Source organism: Watersipora subatra, chromosome 10 (assembly GCF_963576615.1).
Source record: "Watersipora subatra chromosome 10, tzWatSuba1.1, whole genome shotgun sequence".
Taxonomy (NCBI): domain Eukaryota; kingdom Metazoa; phylum Bryozoa; class Gymnolaemata; order Cheilostomatida; family Watersiporidae; genus Watersipora; species Watersipora subatra.
The window spans coordinates 14,255,174-14,275,546 of NC_088717.1; the positions used below are offsets into that span (position 1 = coordinate 14,255,174).

At 37.3% G+C, this 20,373-nt stretch overlaps 1 protein-coding gene across 2 annotated transcripts in view; it reads right to left on the bottom strand.

The window, feature by feature from the left end:
* Positions 1–11,045, bottom strand: part of LOC137405779 (cAMP-dependent protein kinase catalytic subunit PRKX-like) — a 35,633-nt gene extending 24,588 nt beyond the window's left edge. The window contains exons 1-4 of one of the 2 annotated variants that reach the window (XM_068092171.1): positions 10,878–11,045; positions 10,201–10,273; positions 5,908–6,060; positions 2,879–3,044 (exon numbers count right to left, since the gene is read on the bottom strand). In XM_068092171.1, the coding sequence (XP_067948272.1) occupies positions 2,879–3,044; positions 5,908–6,025 (284 nt within the window). In that variant the 5' untranslated portion in view covers positions 6,026–6,060; positions 10,201–10,273; positions 10,878–11,045. The remainder of the gene's footprint in view (positions 1–2,878; positions 3,045–5,907; positions 6,061–10,200; positions 10,274–10,877) is intronic. The other variant, XM_068092172.1, reaches the window with a different exon arrangement.
* Between the last annotated feature and the right edge of the window lie 9,328 nt (positions 11,046–20,373).

Genomic DNA, 20,373 nt, shown 5'->3' on the forward strand with positions numbered 1-20,373 from the left:
CGGTGATCGTCGATAATAACAATGTTCACACTATCACAAACCCATCCGTGTTTGCATCAGTGACGTAGTGTTCTCATTTTTCTTTTTAGATTTTTGGGAAGAAACCTCTTGTTTTCGCATGATTAAAATCAAATAGGCCTCCTAGTATCGCAGCGACGGTCATAAACCGAAAATAAATAAATCACGCTAACGGCGACCACGAATTACCATCGTCGAAATGGTTCACATTTGAAAGGTGGTCGTCGATAACGGCAAAAGATCGGGAAAGTTTGACAGCTGCAATCTTTCCCGACGTGTACACGTTGCTTCGTCCAATGCCATCAGTTTACAGTTCCCATAATCGACGATGAACGTCGAAAGGAAAACCCTGGCATACGGCGATAAGTGTGAACCAGCCGTAAGTCATCTCTCTCTCTCCCTCTAAGACGTCTATGGATGTGGTGCACAGAGATTGTTACATTTGCCATTTATTCCACAGAGCTGCATAAGAATGTTGAAGAGATTTTTGACTTTCGCTATACCAATTTCGCTCTCTCGACAGGAAGGAAATGGTATTTAGCGAGCAAGAACAGGTTGATACATGCTAGCATTTTCATCCTGGTGCAGAGATTGGCCAATAAATAGGTTTGTTTATTCTCGCCCTATAAATACTGCCACTGTGCATCACTGGTAAAGGACTTTTACAGATGTTGTTTTTGGTTTCTGTAACCGTGCCCAGTTAACCATCCCCATTCGTATGGGGGTTGACGGTTTAGTCGCCATCGGCCCAACCCATGCACAGGTCGTACCAGATTACAGGTATTACCGGAAGCGGGTTTTTATACCCTGACCTGACCATAAGTGATACGCAAAACAAAATATTAAAAAATACTTATTAAAAATAGACATCGAGTTAATCTTATGTACATTCATAATCTTTGAGTTATCCTCCTTACGTCGCTTTTGGCAATAAGTGACCGGCAGACAATCTAATATACAACCCTTTTAGCAAACATCAAACACGAGTGTCATAAGGCAAGATTGACGTAGTTTAAAAACACTAAACTATTTATAAGGATACACTATTTTTAATGATGCATCGACCCCGCATGTACTTATCGACTGTCCATGTTCCCCAACCTATTCAGCTATCAAATATTCTCATGTCATAACCAAGATGAAGACTACCACCATTCTCCTGCTATGGCGCAGCGTACCCGATTGGCATGCTTAACATTCACCCCAATCGTGTACCCTTAAGCATCATGAATACTGAAGGCTGGTTCATATTATATCGGGACATGTCGGAGTTATCCACTCGGCAATCATTCGTCGACTATGTGCATCGTACACCAAAGGCATCGTTGAGGCAACGTGGATACGTCGAAAAAGATAGCAGCTGTCAAACTTTACTGATAGTTAGCTTAGCATCCACGAGAGCCAGTGCAATATGCACCACTTCGGTGACAGTGATTGGACATCAAGCATTGTTTGATCTATATTTCTTCCATGATAGTTGCTGCGGGACTAGCATTTCAGCATTTCATCAGCTGCATTACTGTTTGTTGTAATAATACGAACGTTATTATCACAGACAATCACCAAACTATTGTGGGTTCAATGTCGACATCCAGCAATATGAACCTTTAAGCTTAAGCTTTAAACCATAACTGTCACGAACAACTTTTATCGTATTTACTAGGTAAATCAGACACGCTGATTCCAATTTTGTAATAAAAATAAAGATTAGTCCACTAACTTTCAGAGTAATGAAGGCTTTTTTACAGCGTTTTAATATCGGTCTCGAAAACAACATGAACGGCATAACAAGCTCCGCCCATAAATACGTGACGTAACCTAGCTTTTTAGGAACAGCAGTTACGTAGGGATGTTTAGACCGATTTAGAATAATAGAGATGGGTGTTTTAAAATCCATTAATATCTAAATTCAGCCTTAAAAATAATATCAGCCTTTTCTGAAAGGTAGATGAGCTATTTAACATTGCATATTTAAAAAAGCGCGATAACAACGCTAGCTTGTGATAAAACCGCGCTTTTTGAGCTCATTTTTTTCGGCGTCCAGCCCATTTAAACGTCATGTAACAAGCTACGAGCAATTTTAAATAGTTTATATACCTTTCGTAAAAAACTTAAATTATTTTACAGGCTGGATTTAGATAATAATGGGTTTTAAGACACCCATCTCTATTATTCTAAATCGGACTAAACATTCCTAACTTCCGTTCCTGAAAAAGCTAGGTTTTGTCACATATTTATGGGCGGAGCTTGTAATGTCGACTGTGTTGTTTTCGAAACGGATATTGAAACGCTTTAAAAAATCCTAAATGACTTCGAAGGTTAGTGGACTAATCTTTATTTTGAGTACAAAATCGGAATAAGCGTGTCTGATTTACCTAGTAAATACGATAAAAGTTGTTCGTGACAGTTATGGTTTAAGCAACACCAGCCTTTAAGCTTCCTTAAGCCTGGTTCCCATATTTGTTGAAAAGCACCGGTGACAGCACCGCAGGCTATTAGCGGTGAAATGGGAACCTACGTGCCGCCGACCGCCGGTAGTTGCCGGCGGCATCGCAATAGTTTAGCGCTGTTCAAATTTCGCAAAAGACCGCAGGCAAAACCTTTCCAAAATGCACTGTAGAGGTAAAAGTCACAATTATAGAAACAACATGGCGAGCGAACATTTTAATTTATTTCGCGATTATGTTTAGCGATGCAGCCTTATATGTGAACAGATGCCGCCGAGCCTACGTCGCAAGCGTTTTGCTGCGCAAGTTGCGGTCGGAGTCTCGCAATCGATATGGGAACCAGGCTTTAGCTGTAGATCTCTAGGTAACCCGGGCAGGTATTGAGTAACAACCCGATCAAGATATGAACTCACATGTTGACAATGAAGGGATGTGAGATGGATTGGAGAACAGACTTCTCGTTGACGACATGTTGCACTTGTCTAAGTTGAAGAATCTGTGTCAGCTTCATGACCTTGAGAGCGGAAACTGGGCCATCTTTGTTTTTGCACAGTATAACGCGACCAAATGTACCCGTGCCTGTAAAACAGAAACAACATCGACTCAATGCATCGTTACATTACGTGCGCTAGGTGAGTGCTGGGTGAAAGGTGAATAGAGTTTGATAACATTTGCGTACTCTGAGTAAGTTTTCATTAGGCGACGGAACCCGAAGGTTGAGATTCAGCAGTTGTATAGAAGTGATCGGGTGTGCTATAGTTCTTTCTCAGGGCTAGATTCATCGTGGTGATGCAATGTCAGCAATTCATATGATCCACACAAAAACAGGTATTTCTATGCCAATCAGAATGAATGTCAACGGGCCCTTATGACACTGCACGCTGCATGCACTAGCGCTGACGCAAATGCTTTTAAGGCTTCTTTGACAAACCTTCAATGAGCACGCCAAGCTACCTATTGTTTCAAGTATAGCTTGCTTTACAATACACCCTTATTCGATAACCTCAAATAAACAGCAAATCATAAACAGTTCCTAACCGAGCGAGTTGAAACTGGAACAACTTTACCTAATAGCGACAGCTTTTTAATGATTACATATTGTTCATTTATTAACAGTGCTGTATTACCAACTCTAATTAACTACTTGTTTCTTTGATACTGTTGGACTGGACACTAATAATAATAATATAGGCTGTAATCAGAATGCTTCATAAACTATTTCTATATAAAGGTCTCAAACTTTTAATACCAACACTTTACCACCCGCACTCGATAATAATCTTTACTATAATATTAGCGGTGTTTCGTGGCATGAAGTTTGGCATGTAAGTTGTTGCGTGAAGGAAGGGTTATAAAAGCAGACTGAGCGCTACGCGCCATCTACTGTTTATTCAATGCGAAAAAGCAGGCCAAATTCCAAGCAATGCCGGAGTAAATTGGGGTAGTAACTTTTAGTGTCGTAGAATTTTCGTTTTCCATATAAATAGGCTATGCATTAATCTATCCGATTAGAAATTTGAAAACGCATCTTCGCATGTGTTAAGGCAATTGTCTTTATTGAGCGTGTTTATGGATTGTGGCCTTGAAATCATGTAACAATTTGCATTTAATTTAAAAATAAAATAAATCCCAAGCAATGCTGGACATATTGCAGGCTTATTGCTGTATTGTAAATATAAACATGACCAGCGTTAGTTATAGTAAAAAGAGTGATTATTCTATTCTGATGTTTCTCGGTCAACACTAAAAAACAAACTTGTAATTTCAATTATGAAATTCTATATAGAGATATTAATAAAAGGCTACATCTAGAAACAATTTAAAACGAGTGGTATGGTTGTATGTTTCATAAAGGTCGCTCTATGCTTACGGCTAGCATGCAATGAGTTCCAGATCTCGCATCCATTCTTTCGTAGACAAACAGGCTGGCAAAATAATAATCAGCTGCGCAGGAACAAAGTCAGCATCAAATTTAATCAAAATAAACCCCTGATTACTCATGGGGATGATAATTTGTTAGGGCCCACGCCTCTCACCCGAGTGAACCTAACTAAAATGGCTGATAAAAGCCTAGATCCTGGCTAATAAAAGTGATATAATTATACATGGTGTGGGTACAATTAGCACGATTTCTCATCTTGTCTTTGGGGTTCCTAATTGCAAGCCCATAAAGCCTTAAAATGCACACGCACTGACACTCTGCCAGATTCGCTGTTATAAATACCAGAGTATAACGTTCATGTTTTCTATTAATAGCACATATTTCTACTACTTCAGATGATATACAGGAAGAATACGTGAAGGTAATTGTATAACCAATATGGTACCCATACTTAATAATCGAAAAAGTAAAAACCGGGCATACCTTCCCAAGATAACTTTGACCATTAATCAAACAAGCGTTGCATAAGCTATTTCTATACAATAATAGCTCGTGTCCGGCATCAGACGTATTTTGAAGTTGGTTTGCTAGAGAATCATAGGAGTATCGTTAGATAAGATTTTGAGAAGCCATCATCTTATCGATCACTATGTTTCCATGACGCAGTTAATCCGCAAATTTGCCATCATCCACACGATAGAAACAACAAAAATCCCGCACGACAAGTGTGTTTTCTTTCGCAAAATTTTAATCAAATGTTTCATGCTTGCGCAAGTTGGGAACAGCACTAGCGAATGATGCGCAAGAAATTGGCAAGCAAGCTATTGCATTTAAAAAAATTTTCATTCAGCCAATCTTATTTCAATTTGAGCAGTTCCGAATGCACCGCTATAACCTCTGGCAGAGAAATCGTTATCTCTTTTAACAAAGAGCTTGCGTGAATCCGTAACACGCGAATATCCAATGAAACACTTACTCGAACTCAAGGTAACACAAATCCGTATCCGCATCATCCGCGTCATGAAAACATAGTTCATGGGATAACGCTGAACAGTTTTATCCCATATAGCCAACACATGTCCTTTGCAATCTCCGATAAACAGATAACAAGCACCCTAACAGCTCCAAGATAAACAATTATCTCCTGTATGGTATCAAATGAAGACTAGAATAGATTCACACAGTCGTGTTTAAGATGGCGCAGATAGTGTGGGAACAGTAGCACCTATAATATCGATAAAAACATTTGACAAGCATATAATTACATGAAGGGGCATGGCAATATGAGTGCAATAGCGATGTAAGTCAATAACATTGTATACCAATGGCTAATGGACAGTGTTCTGCTGCATGACAACGGGAGGTGCCACTCGTCACCTGCCCACATGATAGTTTCACTGTTTGCAATCTGTCAGACAGTAAGTGTTTGTTGTGGGCGCCAGGCTTGCCAAACCTTCCTAACATTCCCTCAGTAACCAGTTGCTAGATTGTTAGCTAAAAACTTAAGAGGATGTCGGGGTCTGACAATGCCTACCATCAGCCAGCTAACTACACACTTACCAACTGTATCCAAGATGTCCAGCTGTGATAGAAGTTTATCATGATCGACAAGGCCATCCTTGAGAACTGACGCAGGAGGAGCAACTTCTTTGGGACAGGGGTCGCCCCCGGCTGACATCTCTACGCCCCTGTGTCAGCGGAAACCTCACCAACCTGTTTGAATAAGATACATTTAAATTGTGGCGATTTTGAATGGCCAATAGCAAAAAGAAACACTGGCTCTCACCTCAGCTACAGTATGGCGAGTGTTACACAACACCTGCACACATAATACCGGATAGCCATAAATAAAAAGTCTTTATGAATCTAATAAGCATACACAATGCCGAGTGAATGCCAACAATAGAGTGTTAGAATTCGTGAAAAGCCGAGAGCACTTGATTGATTCATTGAAGCTGCATTTCTTTCACCTTTCACACTGTGCGCAATCAGAGTTGATCAACTTCGATTTGGTTGACTTTTGATCAGTAAACTTACAAACTGAAGACTTAGTCATAGCCACCAAATAACCAAAGTTTACGACTTCAGAAGATTCAGTCGGCACTTAATCGGAGTAACACAGTAGGCGCTTGAACTTCTGTCAAACCTAATTTTGTTCGACAAACAGCAAACAAATCTTGTATTTCATTTAACAACGTATTTTTAGCGAATGTACTTATTTGCTTTATCCCGTTACAAGCGCCCGATTTAATCATGATCCAGAACAAAGCAATTGAAATCACACAACCGTAAGACAGGAAGTAGCTGAAGGACATAAATTTTTTTATTTGGTTCTGACCCGGTCGGTAGCATCAGAGAGTTATTTTAGCTGAGACATGATTCAGCTGCCCATTTCGGATGATTCCATAAACTTACCGTAGGCTATAACCAGTTTTAGCAACATCAGCTAGTGATACATTTTATGTCGAACACCATCTATAAAAATGCTCATAGCATCATAGCTAAAATGACTTGATAAGTCCCAACGTTGTGGTTACATCACCATGTGCATTGCATAAGCTAAGACCTAAATTTTCATTGGACCATCATAGGTCAAAGATTTAGTCACACAACATTGTGTCAACTAATGCAACGTATTTTTAGACAATTGGTGCCAAATCATAACCTGTGACCAAGAGTAAAGAGCTCGCCCTACTCCACAATAAAGCAATATGGAAGACACAAATTTGTTAATATTTCTCTTATGTTATTGCTATCCTCTGACAGGCGGAGTTTGTCATATATCTAGTGTTGCGCTGTTCTACACAATGCCATGACAACTTATCTACACAGCGCAGTGACATCTCATACGAACACAGTTCTGTGACACGTCAATCAGGAACAACAATAAATATTGACTCATTTCCTGAGGTTAACAATCCAAATTTTCACAGAACCTCAGCTAATATTACTAGTTGTTGGCTATCATTACAGTATGATCTCACTTTCTACTATAAAAACTAAAAAACATCGTAAGTTGATAAACCCCAAGCTATTTATTTGTAACACTTTTCACCGTGACCTTTATCACTTCTAGGCGGTTTGACAGTAATAACATGGGACTGCACCACCGAAGGAGCGCCATGGGAATACTTGTGACTAAGGCTATGTCACTGCATGGGAGGTTAAGTTAATATATGCTGGGTTGTTTTGCATCAATTTGGCTGTTGTCAAAACAGAATGTACTTTAGACATGGAGGTATCTCATCAACATATGAAATGCCAAAGGCCATCGCTTGATATTCTATTGAACGTGCCAGTATCTCTAGTAGTTTGTTCATGAAGCTAGGTTTTTCCAATGATTCTAGTTGTTTATCAAATTGATGAAATTTGGCTTTATGAAGGAAATCTCAGGAAGTTAGTTTAAATAGTACACAGCTATGTCATTCCTCCTATCAAGTAAACATGCATAATATGACCATGTAATCATATACTGGCTAGTTGGCTCAACTACAAGCAGTAACAATCTTTGACAGGCTGTTATTATCTAAAGACTGGCTAGCAAGTAAAACCATCTTCAATCTGAGCTTACTACTAAACTACTGATGTGAGACAAGTTATGCACATCATAGCTAAAGGATTGACAAACACCATGTTTCAATTGTACGGATGATGAGAATTTGGAATTGTGCGCCCGTTGAGTTACCGTGCGATAAGTGTTTCATTGAACATTCACATATTTCGTATTACCTCCGGCACTTTGTTAAAAAGATAAAGAATCCTACGCCATGGGTCATAGCAGCGCACTACTGTCCCGTGGAACTGCTCAAATTGAAATAGGAACGACCCAAGTATGAACATTTTTATAAAACGGAATAGCCCACATTTTTTTGCGCATCATTCGCGAGTGCCGTTTCCATCTTTTGAAAGCTCGAAACTTTTGATAAAAATTCGAGCGTAACAACACTTGCTTGATTTGTGGTATTTGGTTTTTTACTTTTTCAGGACGATGCAAATTTGCGGATTACCTGTGTCATGGAAACACAGCGAAAGTGTGACCCTTGTACGCAGACCGCACTCAAAAGAACCCTGCTTTAGCAAACTAATCCAAACAACAAATAAATGCTAGGAAACTGGAAGTTAACTCCATCTCCATAATGCTTACAAAAGCGGACAAAATCTTCCAGTGTCTGGTATTTCACCACCATTCTACGCTACAAAAACTGTACACATACTTGATCATTCGAAGAAAGCTTTCCTAAAATCTTTCTGCTTTTAGTATTATACCAATTTATATTTAATTTACACTATTATAATAGTAATCCTAGAAATTTTGCAATGCAGTGAGCAATACTCAGTCTGTATTAAAGCAAATGTTTAATTTAAAATTGATTTAACACAATTCTAATTTTAAACCAAATCGTAAAAACTATCAACTAAATGTTCAAGTAACATCGTGAAAAATTGCTGGCATGGTTAATGGCAGCAACAAGTCAGCAAACATGTAAAACCTGCTCAACAGTTTACAAGTACATAAGCCTACATTGGCTTCGACAAGGTATTCACATTGACTTCATGAAAGTTGGCTAGCCATGACCTTCTCTAATTATATGACAATTATGTCTTTGAAGGACTAATCTGTACTATGATAACTAGAAATTAAGAAAAAAAGATCGCTTTCAACAGGTTTCAAACTCATGACTTTCAGTGTGATAGACCAGCCTTCTACCACCTGCACCAATCAACTGCCTTCTGACAGTTCATAATAACTGCAGACTTACTCATTACACCTGACGCTATCTTACGGTGCCCCAAACTGCCAGAGTATTAAGGCTGGTTCACACTATATCACCGTATCTCGACGTTGATTCCACAATATTTCGGTGATTGTCGATAATAACGATGTTCACACTATTATATACCCATCCGCGTTTGCATCAGTGATGTAGTGTTCTCATTTTTTTTTTAATTTTCGGGAAAAAACCGTTTTGTTTTCGCGTGACTGAATCAAATACTAGTCTCGCAGCAATGGTCATAAACGGAAATAAATAGATAAATCATGCTTTTGATGACTGAATTACTATCGCCGAAATGGTTCACATTTGAAAGGCGGTCGTCGATGCTCGGTGAAATATCGGGAAAGTTTGACAGCTGCAAACTTTCCCGACGTGTACGCGTTGCTTTGTCGATGCCATCGGTTTATGGTTCACATAATCGACGATGAACACTGAAGAGAAAATGCGGACCTATGGAGATATAGTATAAACCAGGCTTTAGTGATAATATTAATTGCTATTACATAAGATAGGTTGGAGCATGGAAATCAGTGATTACAGCTATTTTAAGTTGACCTGACAAATATACCTGCTCATACTCCTTTGTCACCTCTGAAGGCTGCTTCACATTATATCGCAGCATGTCAGTGTTGTGTAAAGAACTCTTTTAAAAGGCACTCATCATCATCTATGTGCATTGTAAGCCGATGGCATCAACGAAGCAACGCGGATACGTCGGAAAAGTTTGACCCTGTAAAACTTTTCCGATAGTTCAACAAGCATCAACAACAGCCAATACAATGCGCACCATTTAAGCGATGGTGATTCGATGTGGCGGATAGTGTGATTTATTTGTTTCTTTGTATGATAGTTGCTGTGAGACTAGTATTCGATTCGAGTAAGCGGCAACAAAAATGTTCCTTAAAAAAAATTGAAAAGAAAATAAGAACACGACGCCGCGTAGTATTCGTTGATGAAAACACGGATGGGTTTGTGATGGTGTGAACATCGTTATCATCGACGATCACCAAAGTATTGCGACATCAACGCTGAGATACGGCGATACAGTGTCATATAATGTCTGTCATGTAAAACTTACCAAGCTTGACCACTCGTATGATCGGAGAATCCTAAAGAACACAGCTAGCCACGCATCCGCTTGTAACAAATGCCTGAAAATAAATGGCACAAAATGCAGCCAACTGATTCTGAAGAGTTTATCAGCAACACTTTTATGCAACATCCTTTTTCCGGCATAGATTACTGTAGGGCTATAGCGCCAGCTTAAATAGCTACAAACTGCGATATTTGGCTATTTCAGCTGTCAATAAAGCTAACGGTCTAATTACTCACTCGTTATTACGATGACAGCTATTTGAATGAAGCATTTGTGTATTAGAGTGTGAATAGATGTTTGCTTGTCACGACCCAACCAAAACTGCTATTTGAAGGGTCAAAATTTAAGAGTAGAGGTTGTGGATAACAACAGATCAGTTGTGAGTCAACGCTGTGCTACACACCCCTTTTTTTAGCCAGTTATAGAAACTAATGAAAAGCTATGTAATACAGAGGCAGTTTTTGTTTGAGAGGGATCAGACCTCCGTCAATAAGGTTTAGCTCTTGTTTTTTTTACAAGAGTATCCACTACACTAACAGTTGCGAGCATACAAGAACTGCAGCTAAACCAACCTTAAACAGTCCTAAAACTTACACGTACAGCCGCTAAACATCCCCTTGACACCAGCGTACACGAATATAATGATAAAACAAACTTACCTGAAGAGGTGTGATCCTCCACTAAACCCGTGTATGGGAGTTTACAACTGTTGGGGCAGTAAAAGACAATCAAAAATCCGTAAGCACTCGTGGAGTGTTACAGGGTATCTCAAGGTGCGTTCGACTAGGTGATATAGCGGCACTCGCTAAGGCTGACTGACTATTGATAAGCCTGCAATGCGTGCGCGTATATAAACCTAGAAGTGGCCTATAAGATATAATGCCATTTTGTTTACACATGATAAACGCACCAGGTACGCGGGGCAAAGCTGCAGTCAGAATCGATAGTAGATAGTATAATGATTAGTGAGCTATACAATTTGCAATGCATATTCGCATTCCATTTGTTTCTACCTCAACAGTCATTCGCTCGGAAGGTGACTTGAAACAAATCGTCGTACATTTGTGTGAAGCTTTGAAAATTCTGCAAAACGCATTTTATATACTGGGAGGGCTGATCTACGACTTCCTTCTCAATAAGGCATTAATAAACACCAGACATGGTGATGATATTCAATGCATCAACTTTGTTCACAAATCTTCCTCATTTGCTTGCTATTTTTGCTTAGATATGCTACAATATAGTTCATTGCAAATACATCTTCACAACCTGATGTCACACAATACAAAAAACCAATCCCAGAAGTTGTAACACTTGAGTTTTTTTTAGCAAATAAGAGAAACCGCAATTACTGCATAGCTTAGTGAAATTAACTTGCATTTGGTAATCAAGTAAGCCAAGCTTGTTTACATGCAGGAATGGGCTTGAATGGAATTGGCATAATAACCTTTATTCAAACGTCATGGTACTCTATTTTTCAACCTTTGCCTTGGAGTGACGCTTTATTAGAGGTGAGATTCAAGTAAAGGGTAGCGTATTTTTTAAACACCTCATCAGAATTTTGAGAAAATAAACTCAACCCTTGCACGGGCGAATCGAATGTCACCCATATTTTGCACGCTCCTTCGGCAGTGCTGCATTAACTCTTTTGGATGCAAGGAATTTGCTAACTTACCTCCAACTTGTCGTAGATGTTTAAATAAAAAGGCATGAGGAAGCTGATACATGTCTCTACCAGTTGATATCTATTACTTGCAATTAACCTACGATGATCTTATAGCCTGCATTGCAATTTGTTGGAGCTTTAAGTTTCTAATTTTACTTTAAATTTGAAGAAATACAGTGAAACTCGGATAACTCGCCCTCGGATAGCTCGAATACATGGTTAACTCGAACGGATTTGTTTGGTTTGTTCCCACGCAACGATAAATTGCTTTAGATAACTCGACCTTAACTTTGTTAACTCGAACAGTTTTTTGCCCAACGGCTACTGAGACGGTTGTTATCACTTTAGAATATCACTTTATTCCATGCCATAGAGATAAACATCAACTTTTTGTAGTTCTTAGGCGTCATTATTACCATCATAGGCAAATTATTTTCATTAACGACTTTTCTAAAGGTTTGCAAAAAATCAAATTTTACCAAACTCCGCTTGGGGATAGCCCTTCGAAAGCAAGGAGAAGCGAGGTAACCTTCAGATAAACTTAAAAGAAAAATCGGCAAAATTGGTTTTTGTTAAAACGCTCAAAAGAAAAAAAAATGTCTTTTTTTCTGAGCGTTTCAACCGTGATCAAGTTTTGCCTATTTTAATCTGAAAACGTCCTGGCAGTCACATCACCTAAAACAAACAAAGGGCCAACAAAAAAATCTCAAATAATAGGAAAATATTTATACTTTCTGATAAAAATTGTTAAAACATTACATGAGAGGCCCCTTTACTTGCAACAAGCAATCAATGCTTTTGATTTATATATAGTTTGTATATGTAATGATAAATACATGCGACTGTGACATTATTCTCATAACTTGAACGCTCTGATAACTCGAACACTTTCTTTCGGTCCCGTGAAGGTCGAGTTTGCCGAGTTTCACTGTAATTTTATTAATATAATTAACAAGGTTGCATAAAATTTTATAGCGATCATCGATGTTTGCTACAGTTTGCAGCCAAAACCGGTTGTTTATGTGCAATGAAAAAATAATAATCAAATTAATAATAATAATCTATCTAATGTTACAAATATATATCCAAAAACAAGTGACATAAACAAACCATAACTATAATACATGCAGAACCAAAATTAACCATTTTGAAACAAAAATATTTGTATTGTTTTCTTGGCAGGTTGTGTTCTGATTGTCGCTTTCGTATGGAATCATTTCACCATCTTTAAGCTGTTCAATACCTTCTACAGTTCCTGCTGACTTGAACTCTTTTTCTGTACCGCTGAACTAGTTGACATTAGCGTCTAAACAATTTTTTTAGCAGAGAAAACTTTTACGCATTGTTATTTGAAAAATGTTTCACGAAAATAACAATGAACTTTTAGTCGAATGCGCGCTTAGCATAAGCCGACCAAAGCATCGTAATTACTAAAACTTTTTTCACATACGTCGAAGTATCCAGGCCGTGTTAAACAAGAACTACTATTAGCCTGATACAGTTATTAATTATTTCTATGGTGTTGCGATCAAAGTTTTTAACGAAAATACCTAAAGACTTGAAGTTGAAAAACGGACTTCGATACCAACAGTAACAATGAACGAATTTATTGATATTGGTGTAATCGAGACATTATTAGCGCACTTTTGTGGACACTGTTCCACTGATCACTTCCTATTATGGGTTCGTAAAGATTAAGAATGCCAAATAGTGGCGTTCAAATAGAAGTGGCGTTCAAATAGAAGTGGCGTTCAATTAGAAGTGGCGTTCAAATAGTAGTGGCGTTCAATTAAAGGGTGGCGCCCTAATATTCAACCCTTCTTCTATAGTGGCGCTCAAATAGAGGTGGAGTTCAAACACGGGTTCTACGGTATATTGAGTGAAAACAGAATAATTGCCGCTGATGAATATAAGACAAGTTGAAACTGAATACAATGACCTTCAACAGACATCTAGAACACAAGTCTACGACAAAATCTTAACAACCAAGTCCCTACAACCATTCCACATTCTGGCCAACTTGGCAGATATTACCGGCTGTGAATATATTAAAATAACGGTGAATTTCTCACAACTTTATCGTAAAGTCAAAGAATCGTGAAAAAAGATAAAGTAGCTCACCATCTTATCGAAGGATAGTTATCTGATAGATAGAACTAGTATGTGATTGGCTCTCATGGATGAGGTTTTTATTCATATCCAATGTGTCTGCCTACTAATACATTCATACTGTTTTTATATCCTGTCTTCATCATAGAAGACTGCCAGATATGTTAACATATTTTTCTAGCGTTGTTGGATTAAAAATTCTGAATTCTTTGATTCTTTCATCTATCACTGATATGTTTCAAATGTCAAACGATGATTTTATTTTGTACATACTGAAAGATGCAATCAAAAGTCCTATTGCTAATTATTTTAATCTTTTGTCAAAAAAGATAAGATATATACATAAGCTTATAGCATCAAGTTCTACTTGTACAAACCTTTATTTAAGCGTATATGACACCACAAGGAAATACCTTGTTTTTCTTGTGGCACAATATGTAAAACATTTTTTCTATAAAAATGTCAATGGATTGAACAATAAAAGTATCTATATACATTTATCGTGCATTCAATTATCTTATATCTTATTATATATCGTATTTCTTATTATATATCTTAATTCTTATTATATATTTTAATTCCTATTATATATCTTATTTCTTCTCTTAATTCAGATTATACATGTATCTTAATTTGTATTATATATCTTATTTTTATGTATATCTATATCGCAGTGTTTGTTTCTGAAACCCGGGGTCCAACTATAGCAATTAAAATCTAGCAATTAAAAATCCGCGCGCACTGGATTTGATCTCGGGACCTCCAGAGCTATGCGAAGGGCAAATAGTTACTACATTGGTTAAGATACTCAAGTTTAAAGGTTGGTTTGCAACAAAATTCACATTACAGTTATTTGGTATCAAAAGATTCACCATGTCTTACTCTGTTGTGTTGTAGGTGCCAAATATGTGGAAATGCGATTACAAGCTCTTAAAAGCTCAATAACGAAAAGCCGCCGTAGATTAGAATCTATTTATCTGACGTAGTAATTACAGTTTGGTTATTGTCTTGTCACGTGATGTTCGCACGTGAATTGAAAGGCCAATAAAAAGCTCAATATAAAACTTATCGTAGCACTAGTTTATGACAAACACTTCGGGTTTTACCGAAGACCCATATCAATTATAGATGCTCGCTACTTTACAGTTTTGTTTCGAGTTGATCTAGCCTACAGGATGAAAATATTCGATGGATATAAAAATTCGAGATTTCGCGAACAGTCAATTCCGCGAATTATTGAATTCCGCAAAAAATTGGTTCTATTTTTAATCACAAGAGAGAATAACTACTGACTCAAAATTAAAAACTAGCTGCTAGGCATAAATACTAAACGTAGTTGAGTTCCAAAACCTTTTTAAAACCATTGCTGGGGTTTTGAGTTAACCTCATTGCTAATGCATCACATTTCTTTACGAAATTATTCAAAGTTGTCACAAGATATGCAGAATGGCGTCATCGCAAAAATAGCTGCCAGGCAGAAGTACTAAATGTAGCCGAGTTCCAAAACTTCTTTAAAATCATAGCCGGGGCTTAGAGTTTTATTGCCATTGTGTCGAACTTCTTTACAAAATTATTCAAGGTTTTCACAATTTATTCGGCATGGCTTCGTCATTGCAAAAATCTCTCCTACAGTCTTTTGACATTGAAATCAACTCCACCAATCTCTAATACCGTAGTTGAGGACGATAATGATTCTCATCTAGACATTATGCTATGTATTTGATTTGCAGTGCAGATACGTTTTTCAATAATTAACTGCATTAGTTAATTCTTTTGTTTAAAAATTGATCGCTTTCTTTAAATACTTCAGTTATTGTTTTTGTATTTTCTTAACACTTATTAATATTTTTTCGTTTTTGTGTTTACTGCAGATTGAGAATAAAATATAACCTATCCGATTACGAAAACTAGAGACAAGTAGTAATATTCATGAAGGCAGGAATATTGGCAGAGAAGCAACCAGTCAGCCTAGACCCTTCATCAACAACAACTCCTTGATATCGCTGCAGCAAACACGATTGTATTATATATTTCATTTCCTGTATAGCTAGCTATATTATAATTTATTACAAACTTGAGTGTAAAAATAAAATATTTCAAATACAAATAATATTTTACAAACGATGAATAGAGTAAATATAAACAGTTTAGTCCAAATGGCTGTTGTCTAGCAATAAAATTAAACGGGTACTCTTGATAAGTGAATACTAGCGTGTAATGGTGCTCTCTGACTAGTTATTTTGGTAATAGCAGTTCTATATCGCTGTCCCTGTCTTGGGTAGATGTTAAAGGTTGACTTGCAACAAGATTCACATTACAGTTATTTGGTATCATAAGATTCACCATGTCTTACTCTGTTGTATTGTAGGTACAAAATATATGGGAATGTGATTACAAGCTCTTAAAAGAGCTTGCCACACGAGACCACCGTAGTTTGGATTCGCTTTCCAAAACGGCTCAAATGGGACGTAGTTGTTACAGGATGGTTTCTGTTTACACTTTCATGCAACCTCATTCGTCGAAATATTTTCACAAATATACTTCACGCATTCAATAAAACCATGTCTATCGATCTTACGAGTCTGTTTTATCGTCATTGTAATGCTGTCACTTTTAGGACTGAAATCTTATAACTTACCGTAAAAAATCATTTAACTTTTTAACCTTAGCTCAAAGGAGTACATATCATTGTCAGATAATCATGACGAGCCTGTTGGTCACCTGTGATAATCGAAAAGTGCTGCAAAAATTATTTGCAAAGTATCGGGTCACATGCAGATTACGACTTGACGATTGAATAACGGCGTAACAAAACTGTTAAGTAGCGAGCATCTATATTTGATACGGGGTCTTCGGTAAAACCCAAAGTGTTTGTCATAAACTAGTACTACGATAAGTTTTATATTGAGCTTTGTATTGGCCTTTCAATTCACGTGAGAACATGTGACAAGACGATAACCAAATTTCGTGGTTACGTCATCGAAATAAAGAGATTCCAATCGACGGCGGCTTCTAGTTTTTGAGCTTTTAAGAGCTTTTAATCACATTTCCACATATTTGGCACTTACAACACAACAGAGTAAGACATGGTGAAGCTTTTGATACCAAATAACTGTAATGTGAATTTTGTTGCAAGTCAACCTTTAAGCTGGCTCAAAATGCAGGTATTGTTTTAGTAAAGATCTAGCTTTCTAGGTAAATTACTCAAATTCGTTAGGTGATTATTCTATTACCCTAGAACACCGGAAATTCGCCTAGTATGTATATACAGTCAAACATGGATAACTCGGCCACGGATAGCTCGAAAACATGGTTAATTCGAACGGTTTCTTTGGTCCGTTCCCATGTAATGATAAATTGCTATAGATAACTCGAACTCAACACTGTTAATTCGAACTGTTTTTTCCATAACGGCTTCCGAAACGGTTGTTATCGCTTTAGAAAATCACTTTATTCAAAGCCATAGAGGTAAACCTCATCTTTTCGTAATTCATAAGCGTTGTTCATTCACCATCGGCAAAATAATCTTGTCAACGACTTTTCTAAAGGTTTGGTCAAATTTGGATTTATACTGCTATACGATTAATAGCACGGGCTTGCCGGGTCACGCGCGCAAGGATTTTCGCCACGCACATACCAAACAAAAACGGCATGTTGTTTTGTATGTGCGTGGCGAAAATTATTGAGTGCGTGACCCGGCTAGCCCGTGACGAAAAGTTTTCCGACGTTGATTCCGTGTTGAATCAACGTCGGAATGTTGAATGTTTAAAACGTCTTAAAATTGTTTTTATTAAACGTATACGTTGTCATAGCTAAAAAACTATTCATCGTTTGACCTAAACACAGAATACGTGTGTACATTTAATAAGTATCCATTCAAAAAGCGTGAGTGATATACAATGTACCGTTAAACCTCGTAAAACTTTTAATTGAACTGCCTCGGAGTGTTGCTCTTAACGAATCCCAGGTAAAGTAAGGGATTTTTCTTTGGTAACTTTTTCTTGAAGTTGCATAAACTTCAAGAAAACTCGGCAAAATTGATCGTGGGTAATACGCTCAAAAGAAAAAGATGTCTTTTCTTTTGAGCATTTCAACAACGATCAATTTTTGCCAATGTCAATCTAAAAAAACGTCCTGGCAATAACATCACCTCAAACAACAAACCAATCTCGAGTGATAGAAAAATCTCTATACTTTTTGATAAAAACGTTTTAAACTTTACATTAGAAGCATTTAATTTGAAACAAGCCATTTGTGCTTTTGATTTATATTATAGTTTGCATATGTACATGTATCTACTAATAAATAAGTAAATACATGGACTTGTGACAGTGCTCTGATAACTTGAATGCTCTGATAATTCAAACACTTTTGCTCGGTCCCTTGAAGTTCGAGTTATCCATGTTTGACTGTATATATATATATCTATATTTGTTTAAATTTACTAGGTAGTAGTAAAAATTTGAACTATTGTATCCCCTTTAATAACTAGGAATTATGTTATCTTGCCATTATAACATTTGTAGGTCATCAAAACTCATAGTAGTTCTATTAATATTATTTTGTTAATAAAATCTGTTTAAACATCATAGCGATTGAAGTGCATAGAATCAATGAGTTGTGTATGGCTTTGGATTTGCTGGTTGGCGATTATCTTGAAACAATGAAGCTAGAATGAAATCAGTACGATCTTATGCGCTAAAATGAGTTGACACTTGTCAAGCATGGCTACGAGTACCGAGACTTGATAGAATTTGAAGAGTCGAATAAAAGTCAATTCGACTAAAAATTAAAGCCATTGGGAGAATAATCTTGGTGAACTGAGAATCCGAGTAGTGTTGACACTAAATTGAATGTGATGGATACCTTGGAATTGTCTTATCTCATTTATGTATGAGCTAATAACTAACAGGTTATATAGCTGAGCTGGTGCGTGCAAAGCCAGAGTTGGGGGTCCTACCACACAAAGTTGTCGTCAGAATAGTCACTTTTAAAATCACTGTCGTCACCTTTTTTAAGTTGGTAACCAAAACAACCTCTTTCTTCACATTCGTTATTTTAATACAAATATCCATTCTAATGGCACTGGGTTGCCTTAAAAACCTGAAACTTGCTCAGCTTTAACTTCTGCTAATCAAAAGCATCGCTCAACCAGCGACCTTCACAAACTTATTAGTGAAGGTCGCTAATAAGTTTAGCGACCTTCACTAATAAGGTCGCTAAACTTTTTGCTAAGCGCAGAAGGATGTTTGGAAGCGTTGCTGATTACCCCACGAAGAGTGACAGCCGTCTTAGGTTTTTAGGGCTACAATTCTTGCACTGAAAATAGACCGAGATTGTCTTTAATAATCACTGTCAGTCACAGACTTGGAAACGGATTTGTTGTCAGTGTCGTGGCATTTCATTGCTGTTTACTTTAATTACCTGACAGTCTATAAATGCTAGGCCAGATGCTTCAAACCAAAACTAGTGAAGTTTCATTTGAACGTGTTGATTTATGGACAAATAATAAGTTAGTAAAAGTATGGCCACACGTAACATATTTTTCGTTGGTTCTGACCAAAATCACGAAATGAACGAAACAAACAGAATTATTCTGTGCTGCTAGAATCGTGCTAGCGAGCACGATTCTAGCAGCTTTTGAAAGTTAGTATAGTTCAAGACACGTATAATGACACACAATAAAAGTATGAGTGCAATTCAACATAGTACACACGATGCAACTGCTTAGATTGAGCTATTATATGTATTTATCTTTTGGACCCTATGGCTACAAATTGTTTATTTTTTAATAATAAAAATTTCTTTTTTAGCAGCAAAAGTTTTGCGATAGAAAATGTTGCCATCTTTAGCACAATCAAGTCGGTTGTATCGTATTTACTATGGTGAATTGATGTGATATTTTTCTTGCGTGTCGCATTATGTTCTTGGACTACATAAATTTTAAAATTTGCTAGATTCGTGCTCGCTAACCAACAATAGCCCAACTTAAACAGTTACATCGTGTGTGCCATGTTGAATTGCCTTCGTATTTTTATTGTGTGTCGCAATACATGTCTTGGACTATACTAATTGCTAAAGCTGCTAGAATCGTGCTCGCTAAGAATATGTTGTCTGTTAAAAGCGTTTCATCGACGAATTCGGTGGGCATGCACAGCTCAAATAATTCTGTGATTTTCGACCGAATAATTCTGTGTTTTTCGTGATTTCGGCCAAAACTCAGAACCAACGAAAAATTTGTTATGTGTAGCCATACCTTTAGAATCCTACTTACACAATCATCGTCACCTCGTCACCTACAATGATAAATGGTCATCTCGTCTGTCACTTTTCAAATATCCCTGTCGTCGGGTCGTCAGAATCGTCACAAAACATGGGAG